Below are 20,399 nucleotides of genomic sequence, written 5' to 3'. Positions count from 1 at the left end.
AAAATGAGCTATACAATAAAAAAGAGTGCTCAGTAATAAAAAGGAATGAAGTACTGATACATGCTATAATACAGATGAAACTAGAAAACATACTAAGTAAAAAAAAAAAAAAGCCAGTCACCAAAGTCCATGCTGTATGATCCTGTTTACATGAAATGTCCAGAACAGGCAGATCTATAAAGACAGAAAGTAGATTAGTGGTTGCCTAGGGTTGAGGGATTGGAGGAAAATGAAGAGTGACTGCTAATGGCACAGAGCTCCTTTTGGGGTGATAATTGGATGTATCACACTTCACAGGTGTTTCTTTGCTTACAAATGGAAGGCAAGACCCTCCACCAGCAAAATGATTTCAACTTACTTTATTTGAAAGACTCACTTTATTACAGTGGTCTGGACTGAATCTAAAAATGGGCAATGACCACGTCACATACAAAAACAGAACTCTGCCACAATCTGCAGCACTCAGCCCAGGGCACCAACCCCGAGTCTACCGTGACCAGACCAGAAGCCTACCTGCTACCTAGAAGTCAGACTTGTAGGAAGTCAGAGCACCACCTCCAACAATTGGTCCAGGAAGCCAGACAATACCACCAAACAGCCAGCACTTGATTAGCAACGGACAGCTTTTCTAATTTTTGCTCCTGCTTGCAGCTTAGAACCGACCAGAGGAAGCCAAGTGTGCACCCTAACCAATAACAGAATGCCTGGCTTCCAGTGACCCCACTGCAAATCCCCTAGGCCAGTGGTTCTCAACCTTCCTAATGCCGCAACCCTTTAATACAGTTCCTCATGTTGTGGTGACCCCCAACCATAAAATTATTTTCCTTGCTACTTCATGACTGTAATTTTGCTACTGTTATGAATCATAATGTAAATATCTGATATGCAGGATGTATTTTCATTGTTACAAACTGAACATAATTAAAGCATAGTGATTAATCACAAAAACAATATGTAATTATATATGTGTTTTCCAATAGTCTTAGGCGACCCCTGTGAAAGGGTCGTTCGACCCCCAAAGGGGTCGCGACCCACAGGTTGAGAACCGCTGCCCTAGGCTAACAGCCATCAATCAAGGCACGCCTGAGCCTTCCCTTTTGCTCTTTACAAATCTTTCCCTCTCCTTTGCTTGCCTTTGAGTCTCTGCCAAAATGCAAGTGATGGTGGCCGACGCATTCGCTACAGCCAGCTCTGGATAGCCTCTGCTTATTCTCCTTCATTGGTCTTGGTTTACCTCCAACTAAAAATCATTGACTTCTACACTTTCAAGGGATGAACTGCAAGGTATTTGATTTATATCTCAATAAAGATGTTTAAAAATGAGCCTTTTCAGTAAACTCTCAGACATCTCATGTAGCAGTATTTCCACCGATACATCTCCTAGGGCAAGGGAAACAAAGAAAAGATAAACAAATGGGACAACATCAAACTAAAAAACTCTGCACAGCAAAAGAAACCAACAACAAAATGAAAAGGGAGCCCACTGACTGGGAGAACATATTCACCAATGATACATCTGATAAGGGGTTAATTTCCAAAATACCATATATAAAGAATTTATACAACTCAACACCAGGAATACAAATAATCCAACTAAAAAAATAGGTAAAGGACCTGAATAGACACTTCTCCAAAGAGGACATACAAATGGCCAAGAGTCATATGAAAAAATGCTCACGATCACTAATCATCAAAGAGATGCAAATGAAAATTACATTGAGATATCACCTTACACCTGTCAGAATGGCTTCCACCAATCTATAATAATAAAAGGGTAATATGCTAATTAGACCAGATGACCTTCGGGACGAAGCCGGGGCTGCAAGGGAAGCCCAGGTCCCAGGTGCCAGAGGGAAGCCGATGCCGGCAGCCAGGGGAAGGAAGACCTATTCTTGCATGAATTTCATGCATCAGGCCTCTAGTAAATTAATAAACAAGTGCTAGTGAGGTGGTGGAGAAAAGGGAACTGTAGTGCACTGTTGGTGAGAAGGCAGACTGGTGTCACCACTGTGGAAAACAGTATGGAGTCTCCTCAAAAAATTAAAAATGGAACTCCCATTTGACACAGCAATCCCACTTTTGGGGATCCAGAAACACCAATCAGAAAGAATATATGCGCCCCTATGTTCACAGAGGTGTTATTTACAATAGCTAAGATCTGGAAACATCCCAAGTGCCCATCAGTAGATGAATGGATTAAAAAGCTGTGGTACATTTATACCGTGGAATACTATGTAGCTTTAAAAAGAAGAACCTCTTACCCTTTAAGACAGCATGGATGGACCTGGTGATTATATGCTAAGTGAAATAAGCCAGTCAGAGAAAGACAAGTATCACATCATCTCACTTATATATGGAATCTAATGAACAAAATAAACTGACAAACAAAATAGGTGTAGAGGCATGAATACATGGAACACATCATCTCACTTATATATGGAATCTAATGAACAAAATAAACTGACAAAATAGGTGCAGAGGCATGAATACATGGAACAGAGGGACAGATCTCAGAGGGGAAAAGGGTGGGATAAAGTGGGAGGTTCCTGCTTTTCATTATAAACTTTTTTTTTTTACTTTTATGAACAAAAAATGGGCTACACAGCAGACCTAACAAGCCCAGTCAGGGAATTGCATGGCACACCTGACAAGCTCAGTGACCAAGAGTAACCACACGGAATGATCTGATGAGAAATTCCAACTGGGCAGGTCCTGGTGCACAGTCATGTCCAGGCCTAGGGCTTCCTTCATAAAAGATGTGTTTTTATCTTAAGCCAGCCCTGTTCATCGATCTTTTGCTTCTAGGATAATATGCCTTTGAAATATCGGAATAATTTTCTTTTCCAGACCCCTCAGAGGCACAACCACAAAACTTCTCATTATTATCTTGTTGCCGCATACCATTTCTATTTACTGTGAATGTTAGCTATCCTTACCCACCAATGTAAAAGAAGTATGTGTTTCTGTTAAAAAGCAAAATTCAACTGCCCTGGTTGGTGTGCCTCAGTTGATTGCGTGTCATCCCGTGCATCTAAAGGTGGCTGGTTCGAGTCCTGGTCAGGGCGCCTGTCCCAGTTTCAGGTTCAATCCCTGGTAGGGGGCATGCAGGAGGCAGCCGATGGATGTTTCTCTCTCGCTATCTCTCTCTCTCTCTCTCTCTCCCTCCTCTATCTTCCTTTCTCTCTAAAAAAATTTAAAATTAAAAAAAATCAACTGTAAATTTGAAAATCGAATTGTCTTTATTAAGCAATTCATGAATCTAGCAACTAGAAGGGCCCTCAGCGGGTTGTTCAAAATGAAAGGTTTTTAGAAGAAGAAGGGCAGGCGGGGCAAGGGAGCTAACTGGCAAAAGAAAAGAAAAATGTGGGGGTGGGGCTGACACCTTCTCTTTGGGGGAAGAGAACCGGAGGGTTTTTATCACGCAGATTGCCTCCTCTTTCCGTGGGGGACGGAGAAGACCCCTGTGACAGGTTACCTCCCTGGTATTGACCAGGAAACTCCAGGCTGGTTGATAAGATTATGTTTCTGGGAGACGTTGAAATTACAATTAGATCAGGTATTAAATCTAGCCTTGGTAGCATCGGCTTTTAGCATAAGTGACACCCTTTGGGGCGTGTGGTTTTCTCTTTAACACTCTCCATTTTACTTTTTATCCAATCCTAGAGTTTTCCCAAATGCTTTCTCCTGCCTCCTTAATGTGCCACCAATAGGTTTCATGTAACCTTCCTTCCAATTTCTCCTTTGGTTCTAAATGTATAAAAACAAGGGCTCAACCGCCAGTCTCCGGAGCACTTCCTCAATCCATCGACATCTTGCTTCCAGGCATGTCCTTGGTTGTTGGCTTAAATAAACTCATAAATTTTTTCTGTACATTTTGACTTTCTTTTGTTGACACTTTTATAGAATCACATACACACATTACTTTGATTCAAAAATAAATAGAAGAGCTACAGAAAGTAAGGCAGAGAAGCCGGTGTGGCGGGATTGATGGCTCCCCATCCAAAGTCAAGCTCTGAGGCTCCATGGAGGGAAATAAAAGTAGGAGACTGTGAGACCCTTCTGGGCAGGGTGGGGCCTGTGTAGGAGGCAGAAGCAGCCAGCGGATTGCAAGGGCATGATATTGTGATTTATAATAAGAAATACATTTATTGCCTTCTTGCTGCTAGCACAGAGCTAAATCTTTGGACGTCCTAAATGTTGAAAGCAATAAAGCTGCTGCTGTTATGTTAATGAGTTGTCTTTTGGAGGTACCCAAGGATGGGGCTGGTTGCCAGGGGAGCCAATCATGGGATTGGAGGGTTGGAACTTTCTCCCACCCTCTGACTTCCAGGGCGAAGAGAGGGGCTGGAGGTTGAATCAATCACCCATGGCCGATGATTTAATCAACCATGACTGGGGAAGAAGGCCCCAGAAAGACCCAATGCAGCGGTTCTCAACCTGTGGGTTTTGACCCCTTTGGGGGTCGAACGACCCTTTCACAGGAGTCGCCTAAGACCGTCGGAAAACACATATTGTTTTTGTGATTAATCACTATGCTTTAAGTATGTTCAATTTGTAACAATGAAATTGGGGGTCACCACAACATGAGGAACTGTATTAAAGGGTCGCGGCATTAGGAAGTTTGAGAACCACTGGCCCAATGGAAGAGGCTTCTGAGATCAGTGAGCATGTGGAGATTTGGGGAGAGTGGCCAGTGAGCTCAGAGGAGGCGTGCAAGCTTTGCCCGCCTTCCCCAGACCTTGTCCTTTGCGTCTCTTCCATCGGCTGCTCCTGAGTTACATCCTTTAAGGGTAAACAGTGATCTAGGATGTAAATGTTCCTCTGAGTTCTGTGAGCCCTTCTAGCAAATTAACAAAACCTGAGGAAGGGGTCTTGGGAACCTCCAATCTGCAGCCAGTCAGGCAGAACGACAGGTAACAATCTGGGCTCGCGACTGACTTCTGAAGTGGGGGACAGTTTTGCAGCACCGAGCCCTTAACCTGTGGGTTCTGACGCTATCTCCAGGTAGACAGTTTCGAAATTAGGTTGAATTGTAGGATACCCAGCTGGTGTTCGAAGAATTGTTTTTGGTATGGGGTACCAGAACCCATTTAAGGGGGTAAAATAGGAGGGAACTATTGGAGTTGATCTTGCTTCTCCATCATGCTTCACTACCTGGGAATAAACAGTGCTTGCCTACACCTGACCTGGTCCAGGTCTCCCCAGGTGTCCAATCAAGCCAGCACAGAAACCCTGTGCTTTGGAGAAAGAGAAGCAGGTGGCAACTGACTAACCTCCCTTACTCTCTCCCTCCTAGAACAAATGATTATCTGACGCCCAGGCCTCTCTCGCCTCAGGACACCCCTGCATGGCTCGGCTTCAGCACCCATTTGGGCTGACACGGTAGGTATGTGCTTTCATAGCTGCCTGCAAAACAACACCCCAGTGGCAAATGGGTTTGTTGCAGAAGACCGGAGAAAAAACCAAGCCACGCTTAGAGAAAGGGGGTTACATTTTATTATTTAATTCTGCACAGGCCCAGAGAAAAATGTGTCTTTCAAATTCTGAGCCCCCCAACATAAAGGAAACTCTCCCTATTTATACTTTTTCCAGTCCTTTGTCTCCCAAATTTGGAATGAGACTTCCGGGCCTTCTGAGGAAGAAGGCCTGCGTGCTGGGAAGGGGCCATGCGACCTATCTCAAGGCCTGGCCTGGTGCCAGCACTGACAACTCTGTCTGGGGCATAGTTTATGGTCTCTGGAATGGGAGTAGTCTTATTTTCCTTATTATTTAAGCAAGCAAGCGTTTACAGAAGCCAAAATAGCAGGGTTAAAATTTCAAACAGCAGTTTTTATATAAGATGGATGTTTCTTTAGACACTCTACAAGGAAGAAATGATATAAAAGCAGCCACCAGGCACCAGGGGGCTCCCTACAACCTGCACGAACATCAGTGGGATGGATCTGGATCCCCTGCTGGCAAGGGCGTCCCACCACCTGCCTGGAGGGCCAATCGCATCCCAGCCACCCTCCTTTTGATGGGCACCAGATGCAGGGCTCACGCTGGTGAGCACCATTGCAGTGGTGGGAGCCCACAGCAGGCACAGCAAGGCCAGGATAAGCGGGAGCAGCAGGCATCATTGGACTGTGGGTTTCAAGATCCCTGAAGGCCACCCTGAGGGACTCCACCTGTGCATGTATTCCTGCACCAGGCCTCTAGGAAAGAAAGAAAGAAAGGAAGAAAGAAAGGAAGAAAGAAAGAAAGAAAGAAAGAAAGAAAGAAAGAAAGAAAGAAAGAAAGGAAGGAAGGAAGGAAGGAAGGAAGGAAGGAAGGAAGGAAGGAAGAAAGAAGCACTTCAAAAGGAAAATAAAGAGTAGGTTTCATCAAAAACAGAACTATTGCCCTAACCGGTTTGGCTCAGCGGATAGAGCGTCAGCCTGCGGACTCAAGGGTCCCAGGTTCGATTCTGGTCAAGGGCATGTGCCTTGGTTGCGGGCACATCCCCAGTAGGGGGCGTGCAGGAGGCAGCTGATTGATGTTTCTCTCTAATTGATGTTTCTGACTCTCTATCACTCTCCCCTCCTCTCTGTAAAAAATCAATAAAATATATTTATAAAAAAACAGAACTATTAGCAGAGACTAAATACATTTAAATTAACTTAATTTTTAAAATTTAAGGAAAGGCCCCAGCCAGATAGAGCTCAATGGATAGAGCATTGGCCCTCAGACTGAAGGGATCTGGGTTTGATTCCAGTCAAGGGCATGTACCTGGGTCACAGGCTCCATCCCGGCCCCAGTCAGGGCACATGTAGGAGGCAACCAATCGATGTGTCTCTCTCACATCAATGTTTCTCTCTGTCTCTCCCTCTCCCTTCCATTCTGTCTAAAAATTAATGGAAAACATATCTTCCAGTGAGGATTAACAAAGAAATTATTATTTCTATGAGAAGCAGATGCCACAGCAACAGGGGCATGGGCACTTCCTTCCTACAGGTTTATATTTCTAAGGGATGGCTGCCTGATCTTTGGGGGAAAACACATTTCCAGGTTGTAAAGCTGACAAAGGCTAACTCGGGAGGAGGTTTATAAAATGTATATTACATTAATTAGCACATTAAAATGTATATATATTGTATCCCTTCAGGCATATGTGCTTCACTCGGTGGGGCCATCCTTCCCAGTGCAAACTGCAAAATGTTGAGCATCCTTTGCCCCACCACAAAATATCAGTGATGTCCAACTCACCCCCAGCATGTGGCAACAAAAGAAAGAGAGTGAGGCGGGAGGGAGAGAGGGAGAGAAGAAAACTGTTCTCAAAGGTTTTCAAATTCCTCCTGGAAGGGATGATGCCCAGCTCAGGTGGCCAACTCACCTGGACTCGTTCAGAAAGTTCCCCTTTAACTTTCCTGATTTTAGCCTTGAAAGTTCCATGTTCCAGAAAACCCATCAACTCCAGGCAAACCAGCACTGTTGGTCACCCCAACCCCCACCACACACATGCGTGTGCACTCACACACACTCATCATCATCAAATTATGTGCATGTGGCACTGGGTTTGGACTCAGGTCGATCCCTCACCAGCTCTGGGACTCAGCAAGTGTCTTTACAGCTTTGGTTGGGAGCTCTTTTGTCTGTTCCATGGAATCGTGCATCCGGGCTGGTGTGACAACCAGCACCAAATCAACCTCCTCTGGGAACTCAGGCCTCAGTTCCCAGACCAACTTTCATTTCTCTCCTCTCAAATTAGCTTATTGTGCCCACGTGTTACTATATCCAGATCCCGTTGTGAGCAAGGCAGTGCCTTTGCGGTTGGCAGGTAGGAGGTGCTTGGCAAGGATTAGTTAATAGCTGTTTAATTAATCCCCTAACTCACTCGTGCCTCCGTCAGAGCTCCTTGTTGGCCTTCCTGGACTGAGTGTTTTCTCAGGATGACCGTCACCACGGACACAAGTGACCCCCACTTGGTGGTGGATGTGTTCCCAGTGGGAGCTGTGTGAGCCTGCACCAGGGGTGTGATTTCAGGACTTTATTCATCCAAGTGTTCCCACCGGGGGCTCCTAACCAGTGCTCAGTCTCTTTCCCTTGTGCCAGTGAAACGTGCTCATGGGTCTTCTCGGTCATTTCTCCTCGGTGGGAACCCTGCCGCTGGATTCAGCCTTGAGAGGGTCTTGGAAGGCAGAGGGTGGGGAGACCAAGAAGGAAGTGGCCCTGGAGAAGGTCAAGGGCATCAGTGGTCATAATCAGGTTCCCTGGGCACCTGACACAGAAGGTGACCTCCTCACACTGTCTCCTGGTTCACACCCTGAGTCTGTACCCTGTGCACACGTGTAGTTGGCTGTTGTCCCCAACTAAACTTTATGACTCAGCCGTTCCTGAGGGCAGAGACTCTGATATAGTGCTGAACACAGACTGGTTGCTTAAAAAAAAATTCTGCTTAAAAGGATAATTGTTCCAGAAGGACACTCTGCAGTGATACCGTACAGTTGATAGAATGGGACATTAATTACTTTTATAGAATACACCCCCCAGAATTAAGTAATTTACCAACAGAGACATGGTCAGTGTCCCTCAGGCAGCTTCAACTGTGAACCACTGTGAGTGCCCCAAGCAAGGGAATCGTTCCGCTGAGTTGGGGGAAGTTGGGGGTTGAAGGTTCTGTGGTCCAGGAAAGGAAAGGAGGTGAACTTAGATGACAGAGAGACTGACGTAGGATTAAACTAATGCTGCAAAGTTACCGAGTGCCTCTCCTGAAACTACTCTACCCAGCAGATGGGGCTGGCCACCATCAAATTTACCTCATCAAATTTTTCAATTAAATTTGAAACTATTATTTTTATCAGAAATCAATGACAGATTTGCCAGGTAAAATATCATATGCCCAAATGTGTTCCAAATATTGTATGGGACTTATACCTTTAAGAATTGTTTATTTTTGCCCTCACTCAGTTGGTTGGACAAAGCCCTGTACTCCAAAAGATTGCAACCAAAAGACTGCAGATTTGATCATACCAGAGGCAACTGATTGATGTTTCTCTCACATAGATGTTTCTCTCTCTCTCTCTCTCTCTCTCTCTCTCTCTCTCTCTCTCTCTCTCCATTCCGCTTTCTCTGACATCAATTAAGAGAAAACATATCCTTCCATGAGAATTTTAAAAAACATGGTCATTATTTATCTCGAATTCAAATGTAACTGAGCTATCTGTGTGGTCTTTTTAATCCTCACTCGAGGATATGTTTTTATTGAGTTTTAGAGAGAGAATCATTGATCAGTTGCCTCCTGTACACGCCCCGACTGGAGACTGAATCAACAACTTAGCTATGTGCCCTGATTGGGAATCGAACCCACAACCTTTTGGTGCAAGCAATGACGCTCCAACCAACTGAGCCACCAGCCAGGGCAGCTGTCTGTGTTTTCATTTGCTAAATCTGGCCATGCTAGTCAATGAGGTGTAGGATTCATTTCACTGAAATCCAAGAATTCCAGCTTACCTCCATGGAAATACCTTTAAAGAGACACAACCCTTAACTTACACATACACACATCAGACCACAAGATGCAGAGAATCGCTCTTTCTTTAATGTATGTCATGTTATTTTGACAACCTTCAGGTCAAACTCAGATTCTCAGTTATAAGTGCATTGGCTCGTTTTATCTGTGGAACAGATGAGGCCTCCTGCATGAGATGACCTTGGGTTTGATCTGAAGTGTTAGAAGCCATGTCTCTTGAAGTATTTGGCTCGTGCAAGGACATCATTGCAGAAGTCACAGCCCAGGTCCTGGCTGCTTCTGACATAGCTGGGCCCTCCGACGTAGGCACAGAGCCCCCCTGCAAGGGCGAGACGGGTTAATGCTGACCCCACAGCCCTCAGTGCTTCAGGGTGCTCAGCAGCCAACTTAGATTCCCTTCCTCGTGCTCACCAGGAAGCAGTGAGGTCAGGGGGAATCTGGCACCTGTGTTACATTGGTCCCTATTGTTCCCTGCCATAAAGGGCCGACCCTGGGCTCCCCCTACCTCTCAGGCACTGGTCCGGGCTCCAGGTCGGGAACCTCCTCTGGATTTCCTTGATTCTAACAGTCAGGACCTCAGTCATCTGGGACAGCTGCGACTCGCTGATCCAGGTAGTAGGGGCATAGTGGCCAGTGTCCTAGAGGGGGCGGGCAGAGGAGAAGCCAGGTGAGCCGGGTAGGCGGGTGATGTGGCTTCCTACTGTCAGTGCTTTCTCATGTCCCTTCCTTTCTCTCCTCCTCCTGCGGAAGAACAAAGGCCACTTTCCGTCTCCCTGGGGACAAGCAGTAAAGCTACAAGATTCGGACAAAGGAAGGAAGGAGCAGACAGGTGCATGCTGCCTGCTGCCCTCCTTCAACACCGCAACCACAAACCCTCCAACAGCCCAGAAAGGGTTTCCTATCCGGACTTGTAATTATCCTTCCAGACAATCCGAAGGTCTAAAGGTACCACTAACTTTTGTCCCACACCCCTGGTTACCATTCCATATGTGTTTCACCATATTTAGAAGAAGTATCTGACTCAGGGAAATTCTTTCTTCATCTTTAAAGGAGATGGACTCATCCTTTTCCCAAGAACAAGGTTTTACAAAGGAGGCAGAGCAGGCGGCTGGGACAATGCGGCCCTCAACCACCCAGGCTGTCCTTGGTCCCAGGCTGCGTTTTCCAGCTGCCCTGTGACTTTACAGCAATGACAACCTTCTCATAAACTCACTTTCTCATAGGCCCAAATTCATCAGATTATTGGATACTTTTAAATTGTATGGTGTCATACAAAGTACTAATGGGAAGCCAATCTAAAGTTCATTGAAGAATACTTTTTCCTAAAAGTTTAAGCAATGACTGCACTACTGACAGGTTTCTCAACAACTATCACAATGTGACATGTAATAGAAAAGACTCTGGTCCCATCATCTCCCCTGCCGTCACCCATTCTCCCCCACAGTTAATTCCACAGCAGGTTAATTATGACCAGCGCCCTGAAGTCTATCAGGCAGATTCCTGCAAAAATAAAACTTGAGGCCCTGGCCGGGTCGCTCAGTTGGTGAGAGTGTTGTACCGATACGTCAAGGTTGCAGGTTTGATCCCCGGTCAGGGCCCATACAAGAATCAACCAATGACTGCATAAATAAGTGGAACAGCAAATCAATGTTTCTCGCTCTCTCCCTTTCTCTCTCTCTCTCTAAAAAAAAATCAATAAGTAAAAAGTTGTTTTAAAAAGCATGTGACCTTCAGAACTAAGAACTGTGTGGAAAGACGGGGATAAAGGAATTTGAATTTGCTGAGAATCTACTTTTTCACATTATTTCATTGGATCTTCATAACAATTCTGAGGGTGGCATTTTCTAGGTGAGGAAACTGTGGCCCAGAAAGATTAAATGCTTTATCCAAGGTCATGTGGCTACGAAATAGCAGAGCAAGGATTCGATCTATGGTATTTCTCTTGCAGAGCCTCACCAGAAACCCAGAATAGGGTAACAATGATGACACCCTGGACATAGCTAACTTACTTGGAAAAGGAATTGTGGCTCAAAATGAAGCAGAAATGGTGCTGCTCGTCCCTCTTAGGCAGAGAGCCTGCGGGGCTGCCCCAGGAGTACCATCTGCACAACAAATCCCAAGGTGCCCTTTTGGAGCTGTGCCATGTAGCACAGTGGCCACCTGGAGGGTTACCTGCACCACCCTGACTCCATCATCCACATTGCCAGCCTGGACCAGAAGGTTGCCGCCAGGATACCCCCTGGACACGACACCAGCGATCACTGCAGGATCCACACAGTACTTTTGGCCAACGGTGCGCATCATGGGTTGATATCTCAGGAGGTACGGCATATCGATCTCAGCCAGCCTCTCAGAAGCACGGACTCCTACAGCAAACACAGAAGGAAGGTGTGGCTTGGTGTGACTTACGCCGAAACAGGAGCTCAAAAGGAGAGAGAAAACACACGCCAAGCCTCCTGGCAGCAGCTGAGGACTGAGAAGCCCGCGTTCCGGTCTGAGACCTCTGGTGGCCATTCCCAGAACTGAGATTAAGTTCTCCTTTGAGCCTGAGTTGGCATCCCCTGAGGCAGTGTCCTTTGTGGCCACCAGCGCCTCAGCTGGGGCAGCCCGCCTCCTCCCGGAGAATCTCATGGGCACAGGCCCCACTGGCCCCATCCTAAGCATCCAAACAGACTTGCCCGGTTAAATGCACGCCCATCAGCTACAAGAAGCACATGATGTGAGGGAGGAATTCTCCCATTCTCCCACACCCTTCCTTGGAGAGCTTTCCTGACAGGCGTGCTCACGCTAGCCCACCTTTCCACCCTACAGTGACTCCCAGCAATCATGCGGGCTTAACGCTTTAGGAAATACCAAGAGTGCTGGGCAAAGTGAAAACCAAGCCCACTTCCCCCGGCAGCCCACCTAACCTTCTCAGCCCTTCTGTGGTTTCAAAAGCACCCTCAGGCACATGACGGACCAGAGTTCGCAACAACACTGTAACGTAGGTACTATTATCCCCATTTCAGCAGAGGCTCGGGGGAGCTAAGGGACTTCAGAGCCAGCACTCAACAACGTCTTTAGACTCCATGTCCAGTGCTCTTTCCACCACTCCGTAGGGTGGGACTGTGGGAAACAGTGGGGACCAAAAGGGCATGTTGAGAGGATCAAAACCTGTAGGAAATGCCTGGGGGCATCGGTGTGGGGCACCAGGGCAGGGGCAGAGTCCTGTTGGAGCCTCCCTTGCCTGAAGGAATCACTTTCTGAGAGGAAGGAAGAGGGGAGGGGGGCCAGGTGGACAATGAGGTTCTAGCTACCACAGTAGTTCAGGCCTCGGCGTCTTCCAATCCCACAAGATGCCCCGGGCGTGTCGAGGGTTCGGATGTTTCCGTAGCATCCCCAGTTGCCACTTTCAGATGAGTCTACAAATTGAGAAAATGTCAACCTAAGACATTGAACTAGAGCAGTTCTGGTCATCCTGCCCGTGAATGCAGCGACATGAATAAACACAGCTGTACTGAAATCTGTGACAATGAGTTCACTCCGCAATGGAAACCCTCCTGCAATTTACAGTACAGTGACTAAGAAATCATCACAGAACCTCCTGGGTACTAAATCCTCACCTCAGATCCTGCAGAGGAACTGCTAGTGCATGTCTCCTTGCAAAGCTCTGGGGTTGTCCAAAGCTGTTGAGTGGGTGTCTTGGGGTCAAATCAGAGATTGTGCATCCTGTAAGCTAGGTCTTATCTTCATCGGGTGTGAACTCTCAGCACTTCTCCCTCCCACACCCCTAACTTGTTGGTCTGTGAGATACTATGTTTGCTCTGGAGAAACACGTATAAAGCCTGGGCCTCCCTGGGCTCTCAGCCCAGACCCCAAGCAAAGGGACTGCTGGTAAGTGTGACTTGGAGCTGGCTTCCCTGCTCTCGGCGCACAGCTGCATGGGTGCTTACAACCGCAGACGGGGAGGGCACGTGGTGAGGTTCGAGGCCTCGTCTCCACGTGGGGCTCCCTCCTTCCACTTCCCTCTCTCTCTCTTTGCCCTTTATTCTCGCTTTCTTTAACTACCACTCACTCCTGGCACTGAAGGGGAGGAGAAATTTTACACAAAGACCACTAAGGAGAAGGGCGTTCCCGAGAATTCACCACGCACATCGGAAGGAGGGCACACGCCAGTAGTAAGATACCTACAGGTGGCAAGAAATTGCCCCTTGAGATCATCATCCCACTGTTATGAGCCTGTAAGGACTTCTTATTAGATTACTCTTTTTGATGTGCTTTATTCTTTCATGAAAGTAGCTTATATCGTTAAATCTTAATAAGTGCAGGTCTATTGCTTATGATCATATGTTAAGGTTCTCTCCTAAGACCTTTATAGGGTTGAATCTGAGAATACTAGTATTTTGGAGTACATACTTCTACTCTTAAAATATTTGATGAATAATCTAAGATAAATGAGAAAATGAAATGACATGGTCTTTTGTGAGTATACTCAAAACTAAATGAGTCAACGTGCCCATTTTTATGTTTTAATAAGGACACCCTACTTTTGTAATTGGTGACAAATACCCTTCATAGTAGCTAGTTGTGTCATTCATTGCTCCCTGCTTCCTAGACGCTCCCTAACCACATCACATGTCCCTCCAAGTTCCTTATACTGCATTCCCAAAATTCCTTATAGAAATTTAAAAATATGTGTTGAATGAATAGGTCAACAAATAAGTGAATGAATGTAAGACTGACCCCATCTGAGAAATCTGTAGAGTTTAGAGCCAGGAAAAGAAATTGCTTTTCTTGAGGAACTATGTTTCCTCCCTTTATTTCTCTAAAAGCATGTACTTTTCCCTTTTTGCCCAGCTACAAGGAAACAGGACAAATCTGAAATTCAAGCATTGCAGCTATGTCCGCCTCGATGGTTAGCTTAGTCACATCCCCTGGACCCCTTTGATGCTAGTTTTCTACTGAGTTACATTTGTCTTATCGTTGTAAGCCGCCTCAACCCTCCCATGGAAATATATGCTCGAATAATTAATTCAACAAGTACTTCTGGTGGAAGGGTTTCTGTAGAGAAAGGATGAGCAGTTACCAATGGCAACGCCGTCCGACCGCCCCCGCCTTCGATGAGCAGTTACCAATGGCAACGCCGTGCGACCGCCCCCGCCTTCGGGAGAAGCCCTCCTCCTGTCCCCTGTGGGCCCGAGAGAGGCTGCTCCTCAGCCCATTACTCCTCCGGGAGCTGGCGGACGGCTTAGGAAAAATAACATTTCCACTGCAGTTTCACATATCCGAGTACCGCTAGGACCCTGTGCGAATCCTTCCATCTCCAAGGTCATTTGGGGAAATGAAACACACTCACCGGTGAGGGCAAGGAGGCCCAGAAGCAGCCACAGCACAGACATACTGATGATCCGACGCCACGGTCCTAAAGTGATTTTAAAATACAAATCAGCTCCAAGATGTGAAAATATCAATTGGCGCCATAACAGCATGCAATGTTCCTATGGAAAGGTGTGGGGAAAGGAGAACAAGTTTCCCCAGGAACTAAGAAAATCAATGACTTGAATCATAATGAAAAAAGCAAAAGCAGGACGCCAGTCCACCCATCCTCTCCATTGGCTTAAAATGACGAGACGCCTGCTCGGCCCACAGGGACCAGGATGCCTTGGCCTCAGCCGGATCATGGTGCCCTGCCTCCCGACCCCGAACGGCAAGTTTCCGACGCATGTGCCTGGTCCCAGTAGCCTCGTTATTATCAAAAGATAATGCGAAAAGGAGAGAACTTGTGTCCGTGTTTCTCTTCATTGGGTTCTTCCTTCAGGTGAGAGGAAAGGTCACTCTCCCCTCGGTGTCTCAGAACATATTCTTTGCTTTGGTTGTTGGAAGGCGCTGTAAGACATCGCCCGCCGCTCTAAGCCCAGCCTGGGGGCTCAGACCCCTTGAGCCACAGTGCCATTCCCACTCTGTAAAACTCCTGGGCAGGAGCAAACCCGGCCGGGGGGATGGAGAGACAGGCTACTTCCACCACAAGCTGAGTCCCCGTGAAGGCAGGTCCTGGGCAGGGGCCCGGGAGTGGACCCCGAAGTGCTCACTGCAGGGGAGACCTGACACTGGTCACCATCGAGCACTGGCCTCGCACTTGCTCTCATGCACTTTCTCTTTCATCCCAACATTCCTCCAATCACCGTTCACATGTCCAAAGAGCCTGGTTCCCCCCACCAGCTGCCAAACGAATACACCAACGCCACGCAGCCTAGTTTCCTAGTTTGCCGTTGACCCCGGGGAGTGCTAGCGGAGCAGCCACCTGCCCCCACATCCCCCCCCCTCACAGCTCCTCCCACCGCAGGCTTTCCCATAGCAGGCGTTCCCATGGCCTCCCTAGGGCGGCTGAGCCTGGCTACCTGTCATTTCGAATCATTACTATCATTACAGGTCGGAGTGTGCATTTAAACGCGGCATTCGTCACTTTCATCATGCTTTTCTCGTCTCTTTTGTGTCAAGGTTGTTCTTATGGGTGGTTCCTTGCAAACACCCAGAGAGATTACGTCTCAAGACAAAGGAGAGACTGTGCGGTGGGTGCTAGACTTTTTGGTGGGGGGATCACTTCGTAAGTCCAACCACTACAGTGTCCACCTGAAAATGCTATCACATTGGATGTCAACTATAATGGGAAATTTTTTAAAATTCAAAACCAAAAAGATGAAGGAGTAGTGAGGAAAACATCTGAGTGAAGGGCTCTTACACGGAGGGGTTGTGTGCCCCTCAGACGCGCCATTCGGTCTTCTTCCCTGCAGCGTTGAGATGCTCTGCCTGGTTCCCTGGAGTTGAGCAGGGAATGTCATGCTGAGTCCCAACCCCAAGAGGATACGGGGACTGGAGTTTTGGCTGGGTCTGCAGGAACTCTCTGTTCAATCACCCAACGGGAGTCATTTATTCAGCACCTCTGACCGAGAGAGGACACTCAGTCCCGGAGACAGAGGGGAGAAAGAGCCCCTTCCAAGAGGAAAAGCTCAGAGAAAGTTCATCTTTACAGAGACTCCCCCCTGGCTTTATGGAAAGAACCCTGAGAAAAAAGCACTGCTCGCATCCAGATGCTTCCCCCAGGGCATTTTGCTGCTTTTCTAGGGGAAAAAACAAACGAAACAAAAAATAACAGCACTTCCTCTTGGAAACCCAAGTGGAAGAATGGGAAGAAAGTCCCTCATTCTCCAAGCCTAAGGAAATGTCTGTTGAGAAAGCACTTGAATGAAAAGTCTAGGTCAGTGGTCAGCAAACTGCGGCTCGGCAAACCGCGGCTCGCGAGCCACACGCGGCTCTTTGGCCCCTGGAGTGTGGCTCTTCCACAAAATACCGACTTCTGGACATGGGCCACGAAGTTTCAATCGCACCGTACGTGTGCGCCCGCACGTGGTATTTTGTGGAAGAGCCACACTCCAGGGGCCAAAGAGCCGCATGTGGCTCTCGAGCCATGGTTTGCCCACCATGGGTCTAGGTAAATGCACAATTACTTAGAAACACAGAGTTCCTTTCTGTCGTTTCTCCAATTACATCAGGAAAGAGCAAGATGCAACAATGGGCATGAACACCACATGCTGATACCAGCAGCTCCATGACGCAGCTCCACAGGAGCGGGAAAGTACTCAGTGTTTGGAAGGGATTGCCAGGGCTTTGCTGGGCTGTCACAGGGGCTGGCGGCGGGAGGGGGGAGGGGGAGGGCGCGTTACCTATGACTAATCTGTCAATACCCCTGTGGCTCCCAGCACTGGAAACCACTATGAAGATGTCTGGCCAAGACCGGGCAGGGCTCATGACACCCACCCAGCACATTGTCCACGTGACACCCATCCTCTCCCTTCCTGGAGAGCAAACCAGTGACAAACCGCATGCCAGTGTCAACAGGCTGGAGCAGCAGGCCTGCTGGGCACCCTGGAGACTGACACCCTGAGCCTCCCTCGGGGACAGTTCAAGTTCACTGCTCTCTCCACCGTGTCCTCTGCAACTCCCACCGCATCATTTAGGTGTGTCAGGCATAACGAGCTAGTTCTTCCTCCCTTAAATAGTTGTTTTGGGAAAAGTAGGAATAAAGCTCTTTGGTCTTTAGTTCCCCCACCATGAGCCCCTCATCTTGTTCCATGAATTCTCTCCAAGATCTTCTCCCTAAACCTGGATCCACAGTCACCTGGTCCGGAGGGTCCTCAGCAGCCTGCAGTGTGCATTGTGGTGACACCCTGCCTGCGGTGCCGGGAGATGGAGGTGCCTGTGCCCCACTGTGGCCCCACTTGGTCCTGGAGAGCTGAGAACTGCTGTGCCCGTCCGCCTCGGGCATGGTCTCCTGCTCCGCATTGCATTGCCACCTGGGTTTGTGGCCACCTCGTCTTGTTGCTTGCTCGCTGTGTGCTGATAGGCCTTTCCATCACATCTCAGTCCCATACTCTCCGCTGTCCCACCCTTCCGCTCGCTCCTCACACACACAACACCCCGGCCCATTGCCTCACAGACAGCTAGGCACCAACAGGCCTCACATTAGTGACAGTCATGCTGGTGGGGCTCAGTTGTTTGCGCGTCATCCCATGCACCGAAGGGTCACCTGTTTGATTCCCAGTCAGGGCACATCCCCGGGTTGCAGGTTCATTCCAGCAGCGGGAGGTAACTGGTCGATGTTTCTCTTTCATACTGATGTCTCTCTCTCTCTTCCTCTTTTCATCCCCCTTCTCTCTCTAAAACTAATAAAAACATATTTTAAAATATTTTTTAAATCTTCATTAAAAATATTAATGACAGTCACAAATATAACATGTCTCTGCCACTAGGATCACATATCCTTGAGAAAAATCTAACGTTTTAAAGTAAAATAGAGGCTCCTTTTAAACGCACTTTTTGCAGAGTTGCATGTTCACATGGTCTGTGAAAATATGATTTACTGAATTTGGATTGTGGGCCCAGAAGAGCTCAGAGGTTCCATCGCTTCTCTTCACACCCTGCAGGCAAAGCCTCCCTGCGTGGAGCGAGACCATAAGGGCACTGCCCCTGTGCCGCTTCCTCCCTTTGCCCATCGACAACTGCCAGGCTGAGAGCTCCGGGAAGGGGAAGGCAAGGGGAAGGCTTCTCTCCGGGTGCCAGGACTGTCCCAGGAATATCCTCTTGTGAACAGAGGTCAAGTCCAAGAGGCCACACCTCTCTGTTCCATCCAAGGCTCCTGGAGCCTGTCCTTCCTCTTACCCTGTCAAGCTTAAGCTGTTAGACATGTCAGTCGACCTCTGTTCCTTCACAGCTTCCAGAAAAAGCAGGACTGTTATAGAACCATCACTCCAGCTTTATGGGTTAACGCACCTTGGCAGGGGTGAGCCTGAGGGTGGAGGAGAGATGACCCTCTGGCAAAATACAAACGCTCGTCCTTGGGCTTTGAATTAACAAACAAGACACCCATGTGGCCTGTACAGCTGTGCTAAATGCACACACATTTCTGTTCCCCAGCCTTCGTTTTGCAGATGCTCACAAACCTGAAAGTACATGCTGACATCAAAACAAATCTAAATTTGTATAAGTATTGTAATGGGCAGGAAAAAATTAAGCTATCGTACATAATCTTTTATAACTTGGGTTTTCCATGCAAGTTCCTTTAGTTTTATCTGACTTCTACTTTTCTTGTTTCCTCGGCAGCAAAGACACAATCATATCGATCGATCAACATAGACTGGACTTTCCGTCCTAGACAAGCCTGAGCACAGACGGCAGACTGCTGCACACTCACCTGTCTTCACTCCGCTCTCGTCCTCAGAGGCAGGCCCCCGCCAGCGCTTTATATGCCGTCTCTGTCCTGCTTCCTCTTTTAAGTGTTGACTTCATCCTATTATGAAAAGATTTATGGCTAAGCCTAACAAATTATAGTAATGGCCATAGTAATTACAAACACTTTGAACTTATATAAGGTCTTCTATTCAAGAATGCCCTGGCGTTTTTGCAAACATTAACCAATTAGTTTCTTACCACACCTCAGAGGGCAGATCCTAATTGTAGGTTCACTTTGTTACTTTCAGGACCAACAGTTTCTGGGAATGGAGTTAGGTAAGAAGAAAGGGAGGGAAAGAGGAAAGGAGGGAGGGAGGGAGGGAGGGAGGGAGGGAGGGAGGGAGGGAAGGGAGCGGGAGAGGGAGTGAGGGAGGGAGATGAAATTGGAGTGTCAGAAACTCTTATTCTTGGTCTGTATTTCAGGCGAGTGGAGCCACACCTGAGGCTGGATGACGCTCTTTTATGTAACCCAGTACCCACAGCTTGTTCTTAACTGTCTGCCTCAATAAATACTTCAGGAGGGTTTATATGAAGTTTCCAGGAAGGACCCTGCCCCCGATGTCCCAGGGATGAGTTTCATCCCTAAGAGGGAGCCCCTTTATCACCACACCTTGTGAGCCCAACTCTACTGATCGGCTGGATGTTCCCCAAACACAGCCCCTCCTCTTGCTCTCCGCCTCCCACAGGCTCTTCCCTGGGGCTGAAGTGCCCTTAGGGACAGGGACTGTGTCTCATCGTCTTTATAGCCCCAGCACCTAGCACCCTCCTGACACATACTAGGTACGCAATAACCAGTGAGATGAATGACTAACTTCTTTATACTGTCTCCCCACCCCCACCCAGGCACCGCTGGAATGTAATGTAAGGCCGAGCAGTGAACTTGCCTGTGCACGTACGACCGAGTCCCCAGAGCCTGGCATGATGTGGGTATTCAGGAAACGTGTGTTGAATCAGTCAATCCACGAAGAATTTCTACAGCCTCGCCCAGTGGGATTCGGCTGTGTTTCCCAGCACTGGGTCCAGGGTAGGGTTGGCCTCCTCATGTTCCATGCTGCCCTCTAGATAATTCTATCCCAGCACCAATGACACTTGCTTTTGTCTTTTTTTTTCTCCTTTCCAGTCTGAAAACAACTTGAGAACAAGGACT

General features: G+C 47.7%; 1 protein-coding gene across 4 annotated transcripts; it reads right to left on the bottom strand.

The window, feature by feature from the left end:
• Positions 1–9,672: 9,672 nt before the first annotated feature.
• On the bottom strand, positions 9,673–19,981 carry LYG1 (lysozyme g1). 4 transcript variants are annotated; one of them, XM_014463441.2, is made up of 7 exons: positions 19,863–19,981; positions 19,215–19,310; positions 14,823–14,888; positions 12,784–12,888; positions 11,660–11,853; positions 9,993–10,125; positions 9,673–9,806 (listed from the first exon to the last, which is right to left on the bottom strand). In XM_014463441.2, the coding sequence occupies exons 3-7, from the start codon at positions 14,863–14,865 to the stop codon at positions 9,688–9,690; spliced, it is 594 nt and encodes a 197-aa protein (XP_014318927.1). In that variant the 5' UTR covers positions 14,866–14,888; positions 19,215–19,310; positions 19,863–19,981; the 3' UTR covers positions 9,673–9,687. The 4 variants fall into 4 exon arrangements, with proteins under 4 accessions (XP_014318927.1, XP_023617287.1, XP_023617286.1 ...); XM_023761519.1 differs by lacking the exon at positions 19,863–19,981 and adding an exon at positions 19,692–19,711; XM_023761518.1 differs by lacking the exon at positions 19,863–19,981 and adding an exon at positions 19,456–19,560.
• Between the last annotated feature and the right edge of the window lie 418 nt (positions 19,982–20,399).

Source organism: Myotis lucifugus, unplaced genomic scaffold (assembly GCF_000147115.1).
Source record: "Myotis lucifugus unplaced genomic scaffold, Myoluc2.0 scaffold_210, whole genome shotgun sequence".
Lineage (NCBI taxonomy): Eukaryota > Metazoa > Chordata > Mammalia > Chiroptera > Vespertilionidae > Myotis > Myotis lucifugus.
Note: the sequence above shows the minus strand (reverse complement) of the source record. Positions and strands in the feature narration are given on the sequence as shown.